The 19060-nt window shown below is 45.6% G+C and overlaps 1 protein-coding gene across 4 annotated transcripts in view; it reads right to left on the minus strand.

Moving 5' to 3' along the window:
* Positions 1 to 473: 473 nt before the first annotated feature.
* The window catches only part of disp1 (dispatched homolog 1 (Drosophila)), a 142782-nt gene continuing 124195 nt past the window's right edge, over positions 474 to 19060 (minus strand). For all 4 annotated transcript variants that reach the window (XM_037751475.1, XM_037751476.1, XM_037751477.1 and 1 more), the window contains 8 exons: positions 16014 to 16043; positions 14667 to 14790; positions 12903 to 13030; positions 7695 to 7789; positions 6812 to 6909; positions 4344 to 5942; positions 2499 to 2762; positions 474 to 2413 (listed from right to left, as the gene is read on the minus strand). In XM_037751475.1, coding sequence (XP_037607403.1) covers positions 626 to 2413; positions 2499 to 2762; positions 4344 to 5942; positions 6812 to 6909; positions 7695 to 7789; positions 12903 to 13030; positions 14667 to 14790; positions 16014 to 16043 — 4126 coding nt within the window. In that variant the 3' untranslated portion in view covers positions 474 to 625. The remainder of the gene's footprint in view (positions 2414 to 2498; positions 2763 to 4343; positions 5943 to 6811; positions 6910 to 7694; positions 7790 to 12902; positions 13031 to 14666; positions 14791 to 16013; positions 16044 to 19060) is intronic.

A 19060-nucleotide genomic window follows, 5' to 3' on the forward strand; every position in this document is an offset into this window, starting at 1 on the left:
GCCACAGGGTTTTGTTTGCACCCTCCGACTCACGCGTGCGTTAGACTCCTCGGTCCGCGTTTGAAGACGGGTCGGGTGGGTTGGCGACATTGCCGCTGTCCACGGCCGGGAGAGAGGGTGCAGCGAGCTCTTTGTCGACGATGCGGCGAGGTCCGGGCGGGGAGCTCTGTAAAGCTGCGGCTGCGAGCAACCTTCGCCCCGAGCCTTTCCAAGCCGACCTAGAGCCGGTCGCGGTGCACCGCCTCGTATGCGGGACTCCGCAGCCTGCCGTGTGTCGCTCACACCCTCCAGCTGGCTGTTAACAAGGGTCTGTTGGCTCGATATCGGCGAGTACCCAAATGTAAGTACTTGTACTTGTACTCGGTCTGAAAAAATTGGTGCATCCCTAATATAACTTTAACTTAATGTAAAATGGAACATGTAATCTGGCACGTGAAGACCTGGTGAGTATAAAAAAGAAACGTAAACAGATAATATTTAGTGGCTGTTTGATGAAACACTTTGAGGCACTTGGTCAGCATCACAAACCTTGTTTGATTGCACATTTTAGGCATCATTACTTTTTTTTTTGGACATTTGCTGTTTGTTCTGGATTGAGGTTTTTTATTAAAATACCAATTCATCATCAGCATAAGCTTTCAGAAGAAGGATTGGTGTTTATTGCAATAGGAGGCACGCTGGTTTCAGTTTTTGGCACATTAAACTCTGAAGCTGAATTGCACTTCACTTTCAACGTCCTGCTAAAACAGTAGAGTTTCTTTGGCGAGGCGGAGGATGCCCGCTCTCTTTTGGAGTTGCACTTTTTGACGTTTTCCTCCCGTGTGACGGGAATACTTTTGAGCTTCTCCTGGTTGCCAGGGATTTTACAAGTGTCTGGTTGCGTTGTTGTATCTGTGGTTGTGGTGGACGCGTGGTTGTCGCTGTCCCTTCCCTTCTGTGTTTCGTGACTAGTTGTGTGCGGCGAGCCCAGTGAGGGGGGAGGGCATTGAGTCTGGGCCGGGGTGCTGATAATTTGGCTACTGTCGGGGCTCGAGGGCCTCGTTTCATGTCTGTGGTCTACCTCTTGCCCCGCGGGCTCCGAGCCGGGAGCTGGGCCGCCGTCCTGGTTCGGAGCCGCGGTCGTCGCGGGTCTCTGCTCTCTGGCTGAACCAGCCTGCAGGCTCGCGGTGTGGACACAGTACTTCCTGAGATGGCAGCTGTGGGCAGGTCCTTGCCTGCTGCGGGCCACTACTCTTCCCTGGGAGCAGTGGTGGAAATGGGCAGGGGGGCAGTGGACGTAGTGCATGCGGCACTCCATGTGCGCGTAGACTGGGTCCAGGGCTGCGTTCGGTTTGCTTGGGGCGTTTCCTGAGAGCGGAAAGAGCTGAGGGGTGGGAGGGCAGGTAGGAGGGTCCTGGGGAGGCTGAGTGCAGGAGTGGGGGGTCCACTGCTGAGACAGGTGGTGAGGAGGAGGAGGAGGGTCCCCACATGTGCAGTTAGTGTTTTGAGAATACTGGCACCTGGGCGGTGTGCTCAGCCGTTCTACGAGGCCGTTCTCAGGGCCAGTTCTGTCGGCCTCCGTTTTGCTCTTGTAATGGATGTGTGAATAAGGAGCGGTGTGGTGGTGAGGAGGGATCCCGTTGTAAAGTTGAGCGCACACCTCCTGCTCCTCTCTGGGTTTATCTTCAGTTTTCTGACTGGATGCCAATGGCTCCAACTCGTAATGCTCCACCTCCCCGCCCCTGCTGTCCAGCTGGTACTTCCCGAGGCCGGAGCCCTTCCCTTGAGGCGAGGGGCTCGGGGACGTGACCTCTGAGAACACCTGACACTTTTTGGGCAGCGGGATCTGGCCACAGGTCCCTTGGGGTCCCAGGCAGCGGCACATGCACTGAAAGAAGAAGGTGGCGAACGCCCAGCTGATGCACATGATCAGCATCATGAACGTGCCCAGCTGGGTGTAGGCCAACACGGTCGAGGGCATCATCATGGCCCCGGCGACGAAGGTGGTCAGCGCCGCCATGGCGATGGCGGAGCCCATGCGGCTGAGGGAGAAAATCACCTTCCCCTCGCGGTCGGGCTCGGGGGCGAGCCGGTAGGCCACGCCGTAGTGGACGGCGAAGTCCACGGAGAGCCCCACAGCCACGGAAATGGTGACGGACTCCAAGACGTTCAGCTCCCAACCCAGGAGCACCAGGGAGCCCACCGTGACGAAGATGGTGCCGGCGATGGACAGGATGGCGTACAGGCTGATGATGACGTTCCAGGTGGTCAGCAGCATAACGCTGAAAGCCACGGCCACCGACAGCGCCATGGCAACTAGAGTGCCGTCCGACAGGCTGTCCTGGAGGTCGTAGAACTCCAGGTTGCTGATGAACCAGCCGTGGCTGAGGCCTGCCGGGGCGTACCGTAACTCCTCGTCGATCCAGAGGTCCACCTGGAACAGAACCACGATTATTAACATCAGGAGAAACACATAGAAAACGTAAAGTAACACCATGCAAACACTGAGTTAGTACAACCTCCCGGTAGAACTGGTACATCTTCTCGTAGGCCAGGGTGAAGAGGTAGGTACTCTTGAACTCCAACACTATGGCTCTGATGGTGTCATTGATGTCGAATCGAGGTCCGGGCGTCTTGCTGTCCAGATGGTAGTTAGTACTTCGGTCCAGCTCCATGATGGCTCTCTTGATGCACAACTCAAAGACTTCCTGCTTGTAGGGGAAGGTGGACTGGCTGCAGCAGGGGTAGACGGAAGCCTCCTCACAGTCTTGGTTCTCCATCCACTGGTAAAAGAAGTGGGAGGTTAAAGTTGATCTATTCTAGGGCTGTCCAGAATACAATTTTTTGGGCTTCGAAGCTTCAGTGAGAAGTATTCGAAGCTTCGGAGCGGTGACGCTGCCGCATTACCGTACACAGATGCACCTCTACACATAACAAATAGCAATATCCGTCTGAGAATATCTAATAATAATTATTAGGGATGCACCGATACCACTTTTTTTCAGACCGAGTACAAGTACTTACATTTGGGAACTCGCCGATACCGAATACCGATACAAGTATTTCTCTGTGCCAAAAGACCCTCGTTAACAGCCAGCTGTTAAAGTGGTATCGGTGCCGTTGTATCGGAGCCGTTTTGCGAGTACGAGTACATGAGCACAGTATCGGACCCGATACCGGTATCGGTATCAGTGCATCCCTAATAACTAATGTTGAGTATAAATAATGTGTGGGATTATTCCTTATTTCATGGGGTTATTTAGGGATTTATACTTTATAATGACATACTTATGTATGTAAAACATATCGACCTCCAAATCAGTATTCATATTCTTAGTTTTTTTTTAGACAGTCGAAGCTTCGAAGCATTCGGGTAAGCCCTACTCTATTCAGTGACTCTTTTCAAGACCTTCACACATTAAACAACGGTGTAAAGTTTGTATTACAATTAGGTCACATTCAACTTTGTTTTATACTGGGTAGTGCCAGTAAGATGTCCTTCAACAGCTTATAGTACTTTAACCTCAAGAATCCATTGGTACCAACCATGTCATACTAGCTTGTCGGGAGGGAGGCTCATTAACGCTACAAATTAAACAACATTTTGGCGAGAGAAAAACTGGCCTAGCGATTTTTAAAGGTGTCGCTTGACCTCAAGATCACTGAATGTAAATGGGTTCTATGGGTACCCACGAGTCAGACTAGAGACCTAGAGCATTCAGAGGATGGATGGATCAGACTAGAGACCTAGAGCATTCAGAGGATGGCTTTCATAGCTAGATTGACAATAAGGGGGTTTCTGAGCAGTCTACACAACAGAAGTGCTTGCCATCCAGTCGCCAAAAAATGCAATTCTTGCTGAATTCTCGAAATGTCAAAAGCTTTTGATCCCAAATCACAGCATGGCTTTCTCTATGGTGTTCCTCAAGGTCTTGGTATCTTAATGTGGTATTTTGGAGGGATTATTGATAATTTTTATCAATTCTCGAGTGGTAAAAAATGGTTAAATTTAACAACAAATCTGTGTAACTAATGGTATCAACCTGAAAATTGCTGCAACAACTTATGAGACATAATAGAGCATGGGGATGACCATCATCATGTTCTAAACCCTTATACACATTCATTATTTATTTTATTAATCAATGAATGTTTATTTCTGATTTATGACTAGAACAACTTGACACACAATGCTGAATTAGTCTTCAGGTTCCCAGCTTTCAGGTGATGTACACCACTCCTGTGATCTACTGCTGACCTGCTATCTCCCCCTAAAAAAGACTAAAAATGTGTCTATGAAAAAAATGGGTGGAGTGGAGAGGGTTAATACATGTTATACTTAATACACATGCAGCAGTACTGACCTGTTTGAATGTCTCGATGAAGCAGCTGGTGAAGTCCTGCTCCTCTGACTGAAAGACGAAGCTCTGATTTCTCAGCTTCTGGCAGAAGTTGAGGATCCACAGCTGAGACGCCGGACTGGCGATGTTGAAGGTGCTATCCAGCATCAGCTTGCCCTTGTTCTTGGGGTTCAGGGGGTCCCCGTTATCCACGGGCATCACACCCCAGATGATGGTGATGGGCATGTGGAGGTCCTCGCCGTGGTGGACCCTCTCGAACATGAACAGCTTCTTGTACTCCGCGTCGTAGCGCTCGAACGGGTGCGAGGAGCGGAACACCTGAAACTCCGCCAGTTCCAGGGACGGCAGCTTGATCTTCGGGTTGACGCAGACCACGTAGGCCCCGCCCACCGTGATGGCGAGGAACCAGAAGAGCCATAGGTAGCGCAGTTTGATGACGATGCAGGGCAGCACCTTCTCGAAGAAGATCCGAGACGCCTCGGAGACGGTGAACAGGCATTTGTTGGCCTTCTGACAAAGACCGGCCCAGAACATCCAGGTGCAGTAACCAGTTTGCTGGTGCTGGTGCTGGGGCTGCTTGGAGCAGGGGAACATGCTGGGCAGGTAGCGTTCGTGTAGCACCACCACGGCTGGAAGCCACGTCACCATGAGAATATAGTTCACCAATATGGCGGTGCCCGCGTAGACGCCGAAACAGCGTATGGCGGTGATGTTGCTGACGTAATTGGCGTAAAAAGCAGCAGCGGTGGTGAAGCTGGTGACGAACATAGACAGCGCAGCGTGTTGTAGGGTCACGCCGACCGTCTCCGCCAGCTCGACGTGCGGCTTGTCAATCTTGGTGTAGTTCCACACGTCGCAAAGCACGAAGGCGTCGTCCGCGCCGATGCCGACCAGGATGATGAGCGCCGTGAGGTTCATGAAGGGGAAGAACTCAAAGTTGAAGACCATTCGGTAAAGGAAGTAAGACACGATCAGCGAGCTGATGATGGCTATTATCGTCATCAGGGTGATGAAAACGGAGCGCGTGTACACGCACATGACCAGCAGGACGATCACTATGGCTATGGCGGGATACACCGTGTCCGTGAGGAGGTAGTCCTGAAAGAGGTCGTGTTTGATGCCAAACTCGATGCCCGTGACCGTGGTGATGCCGTCCGATGAGTTCCAGTTCTCGAAATTGTCCAAGTAAATGTTCATCATGGACTCTCCCTTCTCCGTGGGGGAGAAGAGCATGCTGTGTTTGAGCACGGGTGGAGGAAGCTCCAGGCTCTTGGGACTGAGGAAGTCTTTGTCCACCAGGAAGTGAAGGATTTGGTAGACGGCATTGTACTTGGCGCATTTCCGCGGCACGCCGGCACACTTGAGCTGGTCCTTCCGCCGCAGAGCCATGTCCCAGCAGTCGGATGCCAGCGTGCCGTTGTGGTAGTACTTGGCGCACGAGCGCAGGATCTTGAGCGTGTGCGAGACGTCGCGCTCCGTGATCTTCTGGCAGGACGAGTGGTTGGTGAGGACGGCGATGTAGTTACCGAGCGTCCAGCTGGGGCAACAGGAGGCGTCGTTTGTACGCTGACAAAGACTCCAGTAGTCACGATGGGAGCGCACCTGAGAACAGAGACAAATAATAAATATCATTATTAGGGCTGTCAAAGCTTACGCCATAATAACGTGTTAACACAAATTCGGTTTAACGCCACTAATTTCTTTAACGCATTAACAAAGCTTGTGATTTTTAGGTTGTAGCAGGCTCAGTTTTAAAGCTAGAGTGAAGATACTGGTATCATATGAAACTAGAAAGTTTAAGGAATGTCATGTCATACTAGCTTGTCTTGAAGGAGGCTAAATAACGTTCCAAACTTGCGCTTAATTTTTGGCGAGGAAAAACGGGAATGGCAATTTTTCAAAGGTGTCCCCTTGACCTCTGACCTCCAGATATGTGAATGTAAATGGGTTCTATGGGTACCCACGAGTCTCCCCTTTACAGACATGCCCACTTTATGATCATCACATGCAGTTTGGGGCAAGTCATAGTCAAGTCAGCACACTGACACACTGACAGCTGTTGTTGCCTGTTGGGCTGCAGTTTGCCATGTAATGATTTGAGCACATTTTTTATGCTAAATGCCAACATTTGTCATTGTTTTGTGTTGTTAATTAATTACAACTAATAAATATATACATACATTTGCATAAAGCAGCACATTTGCCCACTCCCATGTTGATAAGAGTATTAAATACTTGACAATTCTCCTTTTAAGGTACATTTAGAACAGAATAAAAATATGCGATTAATTTGCGATTAATCGTGATTAACTATGGACAATCATGTGATTAATCATCATTAAAAAATTATAAAGATAGATATAAAAAGTGTAGAAGGTTAACCAAAATCACAAGAGCCAAAAAGCTTAGTTAATAATGGCGACAAGTGTATCATTACCAGTCTCAGGGGTTGTGCTGCTCTACCTACTCACCCTTGTGTTGTCCAGATTGCACATGGATTTGATGGCCTGAATGCTCCACAGGTTCTTCCCCTCAGCTGATGTGAACACCAGTCTGGAGTAGCTGTCACCTGCATAAAGAAAAGAGGTTCATGACGTAGATGGGAAAACCGACATCTTCAAAATGTAGGAAATATGACACAAATATGCAGCTATACCTCGCGCCTATTTGGGTAAACAGTACATTTTTATTTTTTTAAGTAAACCGATTTCTTTTCTGAAGATCTTTTATCTTTAAAGCTGCAGTGGGTAGGATTGGAGCAAATATGATTTAAAAAAAAGAAGTTATTTTTATAAAACGGTAACAGCTGAACAGTACACTACAAGATGTTTCTGAAAACATCTGAGGAGAGAAATAGTCATTAGAGTAACATAATATTGATTCATATTTGATCAGCGCTGCCTAGTTTGACCGTTTGGTCGGAGTTTGCGAGTGATTGACAGCTGCCTCCGTTGAATGAACAGCCAATAGGAACGCTCTCTCTCTGAAATGACCTGTGATTGGTCAAAGTCTCCCGTCACAGGCTAGATGTTCTAAAGTCTGAAAACAGAGCCATGAGGAGGAGAAGAAGTCTAGCTTTCTCTCAGAACTCTTGAATTACAATATGCTGAAAGGTTATTATGGAATTCTTGCCCAATGATGCAAAAAATATTCTGCCGCTGGTTTAATTAGCCTCAAAATACATGCCTATTAAAACAGTAAATACGTTTTCTTATCATACCAGTGTTTATAATGTATAATGTGTTGTAGTGAGGTTCATTTGAGTTCACCCAGGATCCTTTTGGGGGATGCGTGGGAGGACTTCATCATCTGGTCTAAATTGGATTGGTGTCGTTTCTGTATTCAAAGTCTTACCTGGAACATCACAGAAGAACTCTTTACTGAAGTCCCACTCTGCGTGCCGTTTGTCTCTATCGAAGTGGTCCTCGGGCCACCTGGGCTCCTGGTGACTACAAAACAATCAGAAAGATTAGCACCGTCTACATTACTTACATGCATGTTTTATTCAATCACTGGTTTTACTGGTGTGGACGGGGCCGGCAGCAAAACAGATAACTAAAAGAAAGGCTCACCTAAAAAAGTCAAGATCAGTTTAAGTGTACGCTACATTTAGAATATTTTCACTGCTTTACCTTGCCGTTAGACAGCCCTTTTTGATGGGGAATTGTAGCCGTTGTATCCATCTATGCTCTCGCCAAAGCCACCAGACTCCATTGAAAAAAACAGTAATTTTACCTAGCAGAACACGGGTGTTGCTGGTCTACCGCTGCCTTGATCGATTAGTTTGTTTGCGTTATTGTGCGACTTTGGTTAGTTCAAATTCACCCAATAAGTCACTCAATAAACCAAACTAACTAACCGATCAAGGCAGCGGTAGACCAGTAAGATCTGTTTTCTGCAAGGTAAAATGACTGTTTTTCTCTGGTTGCTTGATAATGCCTTCAGTTCCCCCGTTGGAAACAGAGTGTATAGCTGTCTGACAGCAAGATAAACTGGCCAAAATATTCCAAATATAACGTACCCTTTAACCAACATTGATTTTTTTTTCGATGAGCTTTTCTTTTAGGTGGCTAAAATATGTTTTTTTGCCGACCCCGTCCACAGCTGCACATCGCTTTGCTCCCGTGTGGATATTTCCCACCATCTACTGTAGGTAAGACACAGATTATGGATGGAGTACCTCAAACAACTCCACTTTCAAAACACTCAAACTATCCCTATAATGAGTCTTTAATTTGCTGACTATTAAAGCATTTGGCAGCAAATTCTTATTTTACACTGTGTTTATTTTGTTCTTCGAGTTTTACGGTACTTTTATTGCAAGATTGTTGTAAAACAATCCACACAAATAATTTTTTTTTTTTAAAGGGCTGGAGATGAAAATCCTGTTCCCCCGGCAAGGGAAACCGTACCATTTCAAATCAGTTCAATCCGAGAAGGAACGAAGGAAGAAGTCTGTTTGCATGACTTTATGAACGGTGGACGGAGATGTTGCCGTGTCCGAGACGGCGTGATACAAAATGAAGGAAGCACATCTGATGCTCAGTGATGAAATAAGCAGCAGTAATTGCTGTTTCCCCCCAAAAATCTGATGAATGACGCACTGCAGTACTAGAATACTGGTGTCATTATTATAATAATCATAATAATAGCTCTGACTGAGCGGTGGGGGGCTGAGGGGGGGGGGGTGACGTGCAGACAAGTATTTGGCGTATATGTTTGTATTGTGTGTGTGCAAGAAGGATGCTGCAGCCTGCCAGTGAGCGACTGAGGATTACGGTCCAGACAGGAACTTCTGTCAGTGTGTATGTGGGGGTGTTTTTTAGGGGCCACATCCTCTGCTAGAAACAGGAAGGGTTAGGGTAATCAGGTGGCTGTCAGAGAGAGACTGAGGGGTTGACAGACAGAGGGGGATGAGGCAGGGGAGGCTCGCTGACAGCAGCAGAGGCCTCTCGTACGCACGCCGCGCGCACGTAAGCACACAATTACATCCGCGGACAGACACGTGGGAGCGAGACAGAAAGGAGGACAAAGACGGCCACAGACGCAGCAGGAGACAGAGAGGAAGACACAGACGGCAGGCTGAAAGGATCCATTTTCTAATCAGCACAGCGGAGCTGCAATTATTCTGAACCACATGGATACAAGATCTGATCCAGAGGGGTGTGACCTAACGGCCATGTCAACGTCATTCATCAGAGACAACGGTCAAATAGGTGACTTAAAGGTATAATATGGAATTTAAAATTTCTAAAAACGACTAGACCAATGTCTTATATTAGGGCTGTGTATTGGCAAGAATCTGGCGATATGATGCGTGTCATGATACAGGCGATACGATGCGTATCATGATACAGGCGATACGATGCTAATCATGACACAGGCGATACGATCCGTATCATGATACAGGCGATACGATCCGTATCATGATACAGGGGATACGATGTGTATCATGATACAGGGGATACAATGCGTATCATGATACAGGCGATACGATGCGTATCATGATACAGGGGATACAATGCGTATCATGATACAGGCGATACGATGCTAATCATGATACAGGCGATACGATGCGTATCATGATACAGGCGATACGATGCTAATCATGATACAGGGGATACGATGCGTATCATGATACAGGCGCTACGATGCGTATCATGATACAGGCGATATGATGCGTATCATGAAACAGGCGATACGATGCGTATCATGATACAGGCAATACGATCCGTATCATGATACAGGGGATACAATTCATATATATCAATATATTGCGATACTGTAAGCAAGGCGAAATATTGCGATTAATTTAATTAAAATTTTAAATTAAAGTTATGACTTTATTCTCTTTATATTCTGACTTTTTTTTCTTGTAAAGTTATGACTTTATTCTCGTAATATTCCGACTTTTTTCTCTCGTGAAGTTATGACTTTATTCTCGTTATATTCCGACTTTCTTTCTCGTAAAGCTATGACTTTATTCTCGTTATATTAAGACTTTTTTCTCGTAAAGTTATGACTTTATTCTCGTAATATTAAGACTTTTTTTCTCGTTAAGTTATGACTTTATTCTTGATATCTCCCTCAATGTGGCCCTAATACTCCGTAGTACATTTGCACTTGGGCCCTCACTGCATTAGACTTATATATACTGGAAAAACAAAGTTTGGAAACTTGTGTTTGGTGGATTATTTCTCTGTTGTTACAATGCTAATTGGCATTGTATTTTACATCGTTGGAAAGCCTGTTTATTTACCTTCACAATGATGTCAAACTTGTAAGGATCATGCATTTGTGGGATGAGCAGCACAGCTGATTATGTGGGTAGCGCCCAAGAAAAATGTTCCAAAATGCTCTGCCAATGGTAAACAGTGTATTCTCACAAGGCTACCAGGAAGCCTGCAATGACTGCCCTTCACCGTCAGGCCCGTTTGAGCTGGTGTCGACAACACAGACAATGGAACCTGAACATGTGGGGGAATGTCATGTTCAGTGATGAGTCCAGGTTCTGTCTGCGAATGTTGGATGGTAGGGCTAAAGTATGGAGACGACGTGGAGAACGCTATGCTGATTGTTGAACCGATCGAGTAACAGCTTTTGGTGGGGGCAGTGTCATGGTGTGGGGCGGCATCTCCCTCACTGGAAAAACAAGGCTTGTCATCATTGAAGGCCATCTCAATGCAGTGAGATATCGTGATGAGATTCTGCAGCCAGTGCTATCCCATATCTCCACAATCTGGGACCTAACTTCATCCTCCAAGATGACAACGCTCGCCCCCACAGAGCCAGGGTTATCACAGACTACCTCCACAATTTGGGAGTAGAGAGAATGGAACGGCCTGCCAAGAGTCCAGACCTCAACCTAACTGAACACATGTAGGATCAGCTTGGGCGTGCTGTACGTGACCAACACAACCTCGTTGGCTGACCTGCAACGAATCCTGGTTGAGGAATGGAACGCCATCCCACAGCAACATGTGACCAGGTTGGTGACCAGCATGAGGAGGAGGTGCCAGGCTGTTGTGGCTGCGTATGGATCTTCCAGCGCTACTGAGGCTCCTGACGGTGTATTAAATGAATAAAGTGTAAAATTGCCAATATGTCTTGTTTGTTCCTTGTTACTGATAGAGTTCAATCATCCAATCCATCAAACAACTCAAAACAAGAGTCAATACCAACAGGAGAACACACTGTTTACCATTGACGGAGCATTTTGGAACATTTTTCTTGGTCGCTACCCACATAATCAGCTGTGCTGCTCATCCCACAAATGCATGATCCTTACAAGTTGGACATCATTGCGAAGGTAAATAAACAGGCTTTCCAACCATGTAAAATACAATGACCATTAGCATTGTAACAACAGAGAAATAATCCACCAAACACAAGTTTCCGAACTTTGTTTTTCCAGTTTACTTTATACTTAATAACAATGATCAAATGTTTTGCGAATCCAGAAAGATTTTTTTTTTGCCTAAAATGGCTCTTTTGATAGTAAAGGTTGCTGACCCCTGCCCTAGCGGCAGAAAATTACATATTGTGCATTAAATTGGTAGTTTGAGAGATGCCAAAGTTTAGGCTAGACTATGCCAAATATAGCCAAAATATGTAGGCACCAATACTGGTTCTGCTTATATTGATAGAAGCAGGAAAAACAAATCAGACGTGAGCAATGATTTGACCTGAAGAAAGCACAGTCAAAGAGACAGACTCCAGAGAGAGAGAGAGAGAGACATAAACAGGCAAAGACCTGCTCTTGATTAGTGGACAGCCTCCCACTGACAGAACACAGTGGATGACCTTGTGGACGGACACGTCTCTACTTTGCTCCCCTTTTCTTTCAAGAGGGGATTCAGACTTTTCAGCATGTCTGTCAACAGTATCCTTCAACTCCTCTGACCCCCCCCCCTCCCCTCACTACCCTCAGTCTGGCTCCCCCTCCGACTCCCTCGGTGACAGAGATGAAATAGTGGGCTGGTATTGTGAGGCTACATTTTAGCAGCCATATGGAACAATATTTTGCTTTGTTTGCAGTGCTGTTGATTTGCAGCCCTGTTAATGAGAAAAGAAGCTCTACAAAAAATAAGCATCTAACTATAAAGCAAGGAATCTCTGTCTGTGTGTCCTTTGCATATCTCGAGAACCGCTCATCCGATCAACTTCACACTTGGCAGGTGTATTGCTCAGGACCCAAAGGAGTGCAGTGTCAAATTTGGTGCAATTTGGCCAGATGGTGGCACTATAACAATTAACTGTTTGGCCTGTAACTTTTTAATCATAAGTCTACATATCTCGAGAGCCGTTCATCCAATCAGCTTCACACTAGCCGGGTACAAGCAGCCATACCGCGGGGCTCTCAACAATGCTGCAAGATGCACTTCTGGGGGGCCAAGCAATCGACCTCGAATACCATGTTGTCAGTGCAAGTTAACACAATTCCGGAAATTTCATTTCATCATTTTGTACATTCTTAAACTTCTCGATAAAAAAAATAAGATAAAAATAGAAGTGGGTGAATCTAGCACGTGTGGATAGTGTAAGAGATGTGTGTGACTTTACTTTTTGGCCTGCTCATCAGCGTATTTGAAGGGGTAGTTGGCCAGTGTGGCTTTGTAGCCTGTGTTCTTCACCATGTTGTTCCATGTGACCAGTCGCTGCCCGATGGCTGTTCCCCGTGGCTCAAAACCCTTTAAGGGGAGAAAGAAAGCAACAATAAGTGGAACAAGTTCTGATAATGGAAGCAAGTTACTGTCTTCATGGAGCTGATACAAACATATGGTATAAATGATGCAAATTGACCATGTTAGTCAGTAGCTATCCATTCAACTTGAAACTTACATGCTTACTCACAGTAGAAGACATTTAAAAAAGAAAAAAAGAAAATCAAGCTTGCCTGTTCCACCCAGTTATGATCTAATAGAGGCGTACTGTACCAGGAAGGCAGTCTTTCAAAGGGTTGTCAACATTAGTCCTAATACATAAATAGAACCACGCCTTCTCAGTACTCAAGGAAAACCAAATGGAACTGATACTGAAATTGAATACAGAACACTGTGAAAGTGCTGGTACTGTTTATATTTGGAGTGTAAATCACAAGTTTCATCACGACCTGAGATCGATGTGAGACGATATCATATGCCCGTTTGACGCAATCGGTTGCATTTACATCAACTCACAAAAAAGCAACTAAAATATGATTTGACTATTTTATTAGTTGGCTTTTCCAGACATTTAAATGAAAAACAATCTATTCTTTTAATAAAAAAGAATAAAAAATAGACCTCCTTTTGTTGGAGGTCTGGTTGCTGGTCAATGCTGGTGAGCAGCTTGTCCACATTAAAAGGTCAGCCCACCTTAAGTGAGCCTGAGCTGAAGTTGTTGCTAACTTCTGGGCTAACCCAAGCCACCCAGGAAGAGCGCCGGTCGTCGATCTGGACTTACGTAGCGGGCAAACGGCGGTACTGCAACTTCCGCGTCAGTCACGTGATGCCATTGGACCCAAAAATACTTTTTCCCATAGACTTACATTGGGAAAGAGACGTCTGTAACTCAGCGGATCATTTTTTTTTAGGTGAATCAACTTCAGTACGAGCGCCTAAATAGTCCTTATTTAAAAAATTACGTTTTTAAAGTTGTAAAACGCACTAATAGCTGTATCCAGAGTTATTTCCCTTCCTCCGTTCATGTGAGTGAGACCCAGAACGAGGCTGGAGCGCAAGCCAATGTACTTTTCAAGAAGGAAGTCGAGCCATTTAGGCTTCATGCTCCAATGAGCAACTCTCATAGGAATGACCGAGGCCCCGCCACCAACGCTGTATCCGGTTCTTTTAATACATCCATGGGCTGACCCCCTTCACTGTAACCAGCAGGTTGCGAGCAAGATACAGGAACTTGGATCGGGTCTTGAGTAGCTGTAGTATTTATTCACCGACAAATAAACTGTAACTTACACACACTTCACTGCTACGTTCACAGCTATGACGTTACTGCTACTCGTCGTCACACACACCATGTCTTTCTCTCGACCGACCGGACACTCGCTAATGTTACACCACTAGCACCGCTCGCCAACGCTGCTCGCACCACTCTCTAACGGCGCATGCTAATGGCGCATGCTGATATAGTGTGTACTGAAGAACATCGTCAACCCTGACGTTAATATTTCTAAACAGCTTCTGGACTGAAGCCATTTTGATCTCCCTGGTAACTCCACAGAGCACACACACATTTATCAGTATTCAGGTCAGGGTGAGGCTGATTGTTTAGAGGCTTGGTGTTACGGGAGACCATCCAGAGAGGAGAGCTACGTGGGTCTGTACTCACCAGCAGTGGGTCAGAGAAATCCGGCAGGTCAGGCACCAGGATGCCCACGAGGGCACACACCACGATGAGCACTGTGCACACCCCCAGCACCACCACTGGCCAATCAGCTATCAGCTCGGCATAGCTGGGAAACAAGGAGGAGACTTTAAGTTAGTGAACACAGTGATGACATATACGTATTCCATAATGTATATGCCTCCTATTATGTATATAGAAAAGAAATAGAAGAAAAATACTCATGGGAAATTAGTCACTATATGATGAAAAAGTAAAAAAGATTAGATTTTGCAGATTCCCTCTTACTTAGTGAGTCAAACAGAACCCATATGATCACCTTCTAACTATAAAGTGAGGAATCTCTGTCTTTCTGTCTGTCTGTGTGTCCTTCGCATATCTCGAGAACCGCTCATCTAATCAGCTTCACACTTGGCGGGTGTATTGCCGGGGACCCAATGAAGTGTAGTGTCAAATATGGTGCAATTTGGACACACGACACGTTCATTATTAACAAAACTTTGAATAAACAAGCATCTAGCGCTCTGTGCAGCATCGGGGGACCAGCTTTTCACCTCAAGTTTTTTCTCAGCTTTTTAATTAATTATTAACATTTATTTTAACCCATTTTAACCAATAGAGTTAATCAGCTAAAATGCTTAAATCGGTTTAACGGTTAATTATTAGCATCCCTACTCAGGACCCAAGGAAGCGCAGTGTCGAGTGTGAAGCTGTCTGTATGAGCGGTTCTCCAGAAAGCTGAAAGCAGCAACACCACAGGCCGAGCATCCGGCCCCTTCTGAACAGGCGTCTTTTCAACAGGCACCGCACTTGTTTGGCTGATGATTCATTCAAATCGGTGAGAAACGGATGAACATGTCCAAAATCCTTACATTTGAAGGGAAAAAAGGGGGCACAGGAAGGAAATGGAAAATATTAGAAATAGCCTGCTCTGCTTAAGGCATTTGCCTGAATAGAAACAGTGTTAGTAGCTGTCTCAGGTTTTGCTGTGCATACTGAGAGTGTCTCCATCTCTACGCAAAACTCTTGCCCCCGAACCTTTCTGAAAGCCCTGAAAAAAGCCGTAATCCTCTATTAAACAGTCTCCTGGATTAGGTTTGAGACAGCAGAGTTTACTGCAGTGGAACAGAGAGACGAGGAGATCCAAGCCGCATGATTAACAGAGGCCAGGTACGTAACTCCCATCGATAACTCTCGTGACTCACTACTGAGGAATGACGGCTCCGCGGGAGCAGTGATGGATGGATGACACAAATAAAAAAGGGGAGGAGAGATAGCTTTTGCAATCCAGAACATCAACACACAGGAGGAACAGTTTTTGGCAGGCCTCACCTTTTGGGGAATCGAAAGGGCCTCGCAGGGCTGAAAAACAAAAAGAAGGGAGATAAATCAGACTTGAAGTCGAAGCAACAGCCGATAAAAAACAGATTTTGCAAGAGTGGACATCTTTTCTTCATAACCGCCCCCCCCCCCCCCCGCCTTTTCTTTTTCCAGCAGCGGCACACACCTTGGGTCACCGTACCACTGAAAACATTCAAACTGACGTGGCTGTCAAAACCACTCTCCAGTGAACTGATCATAATGCTCTTTGCTCCGTTTTTCAAATCCCTTTCAGATGTGACAGACAAGCTTGTGTTTCTAATAGTGCCACACACAGACAACTTAGGACATACAGAAGAAATAGAAAAAATAAAAAATGATGCTACAGATTGACACTGACATGGAAATTCCTGCCTGATACTGAAGGATTTCTGACTGACACCAGCTATCGTTACATACACACTTTATTTTCTCATGTATTGTATCGTGTAACACAGAGGCGTACGGTACGGAGCCTTCAGCTGCTCAGGATCTATCTGGACTTCTCGTCAGCTCCTCTTCCTGGGAGCGGTGGGGAAGCGTCCGGTATGCCGGGAGCAGCAAACGCCCCCGCCCGGGTGGATGGGAAGAGGAGGGACGAAGAGGAAAGGGGGAAAATCAGATATGGCAAACCTGATCACAGCGGGGCTGCAGGACATATATGATGTACGGGCTAAAGGGGGTCAACAACTAGTGTATGCGGAGAGAATACAGAGGGAGGAGAGCGACAAAGAGCCAGCAGATACTGGGATGTCCTCAAATCTGGATAAAGCTCGATATGCAAATCAGCCAGGCGAACTTTTCAACAAGCATGGCGTGTCCCAGGTTAAGGGAAGCAGTGCTGTAGTGCTAGCAGTACTTTGATGCTCAATATTTTCAGTGGTGGAGCTTTTTAAGTTGACAAGATAGAGTAGAATAGGGTCTTCGCTTCACTGTGAAGGCATTAAAGCGACAGTAGGCAGTATATTTTTGGCATCATTGGGCAAAAATCCCATAATAACCTTTCAGCATATTGTAATTCAAGTGTTCTGAGAGAAAACTAGACTTCTGCTCCTCCTCATGGCTCTGTTTTCAGGCTTTAGAACATCTAGCCCGTGATGGGAGACTCTGACCAATCACAGGTCATTTCAGAGAGAGAGAGCGTTCCTATTGGCTGTGCTCCGTTCATGTGAGGAGAAACGAGAGGAGGTCGTGTTGCTCTGGCTCTATCTGTTTGGCGACGCCTGGAAGCTGCTTGACATCCTCCTGGATCCACCTTCTCACTTATATTCACATTATACATATTCATTTTTGTCATATGGATTGTCTACGTTGTATTTTCATTTTGTTGTTACTCTGTATATACAACATCTATTGCATGTCTGTCCATCCTGGAAGGGGGATCCCTCCTCTGTTGCTCTTCCTGAGGTTTCTAACATTTTTTCTCCCTGTTAAAGGTTTTTTTTTTTGGTTAAGTTTTTCCTTATCTGATGAGAGGGTCGTACTGTAAAGGACAGATGGTGTCGTATCCTGTACAGATTTGAGATTTGTGATTTTGGGCTATACAAATAAAATTGACTTGACTTCACTAAAATATGAGACAGATCGGCCGGTCACCGGTCATGGTGATCAGCTGAAAACCGGCTGGTTGGAACAGGAAGTGCGTCCTGGGGTCGGCTTCTGCTGCTGCAGCCAATCAGGTCATTAACACTTAGGACGTTGGTGCGGTCTGTGATTTAGGCAATCTGGCCAGAGGGCCCAAACAGACTGTTTTTGTCGTATCTTTGCCCGCTTCGCCGTCAAAGTACAATCTGCGGAATGTTATAATTAGTGGTAATGGGAGGCACAAATTAACTTGAATTTTACTCCATGTGTGGGGGGGGGAGGGGTTGTAGGACGGCTGTAAATCCCTTTTAACGTTTCACTGGACACATTAATATGACAGCCAGGTGTAAAATGGCACAGGGTTAGAGCACACTCTCCAAATACAAATACACACAAACACAAGCATTGCTATTCTGGAGATACACATGTGATATATATATATATATATATATGGAAATGTTAGATTAGAATCTGTTTTTGTATTCTAGGAGACTTGTTTGTGCTCTCAAATATTGAATTATTCTTGATTATAATAGTATTGCAGACTTCTTCCGTCAGGTGGACTTTCTCTTCAACTTACAAAGTGACCTTTAACCTGGTTTAAACCAACAGTGCCTAATGAAAACCACATTTCCCCCCTGCCCTTCTTTGAACTAGTAGCCAAGGGGAAAATGCTGTATTGCTAATGTTATTCTCTTCACTGTGCTCCCTCTCTTGGCTTTTCCATGTATGGCCTCGAACTGCAGACCTCGGGACACAGATATGGCTCAAAAATGGAGAGAGACGAGTTATTGGAAATAGTTGGAATGGATTCATAAAAGCGCTTTCAGGCATATCTATTTGTCTACTGAAGGTCTGTTTTGAATTTTGGTCTGACTGCAGCGCTCCGATCTGAATCCATTTCAGCCAATTGGAAAGATGCACGACATACCTGAGCCCCAAGAATCTGTCAAGTCAATAGCAATAATTTATCCCCGCTCTCGTAAAAGCCAGTTGACCTTTCCGTAGCGATGTTAGGAGATGAATTCAAGATCTGGCGAGTTGAGAACAACCTCGGTCCCTGAGATTTTTATTTTGAGCACAATTAGTCCATAAAACAAAGGATACAACACCGTCCGATGTTATGCACAAGGAAATAAATGAAAAAGGATAAATAAAACGCCAGAGAGGGGTGGTGAGGTGTAGGGGTGGGAATCAACAGAGGCCCCAAGATACGATAGAATCACGATACTTAAGTCACGATACGATATTATCACGATACTTAAGACACGATATATTATTATTGCGATACTTAAGTCACGATACGATATTAGCGTGATACTTAGGTAACAATACGATATTATCACGTTACTTAAAACACGATACAATATAATCACGATACTTCAGTCACACTATAATATTATTGCGATACTTCAGTTAGGATACAATATAATCAC

Source organism: Sebastes umbrosus, chromosome 18 (genome assembly GCF_015220745.1).
Source record: "Sebastes umbrosus isolate fSebUmb1 chromosome 18, fSebUmb1.pri, whole genome shotgun sequence".
Classification (NCBI taxonomy): Eukaryota; Metazoa; Chordata; class Actinopteri; order Perciformes; family Sebastidae; genus Sebastes; species Sebastes umbrosus.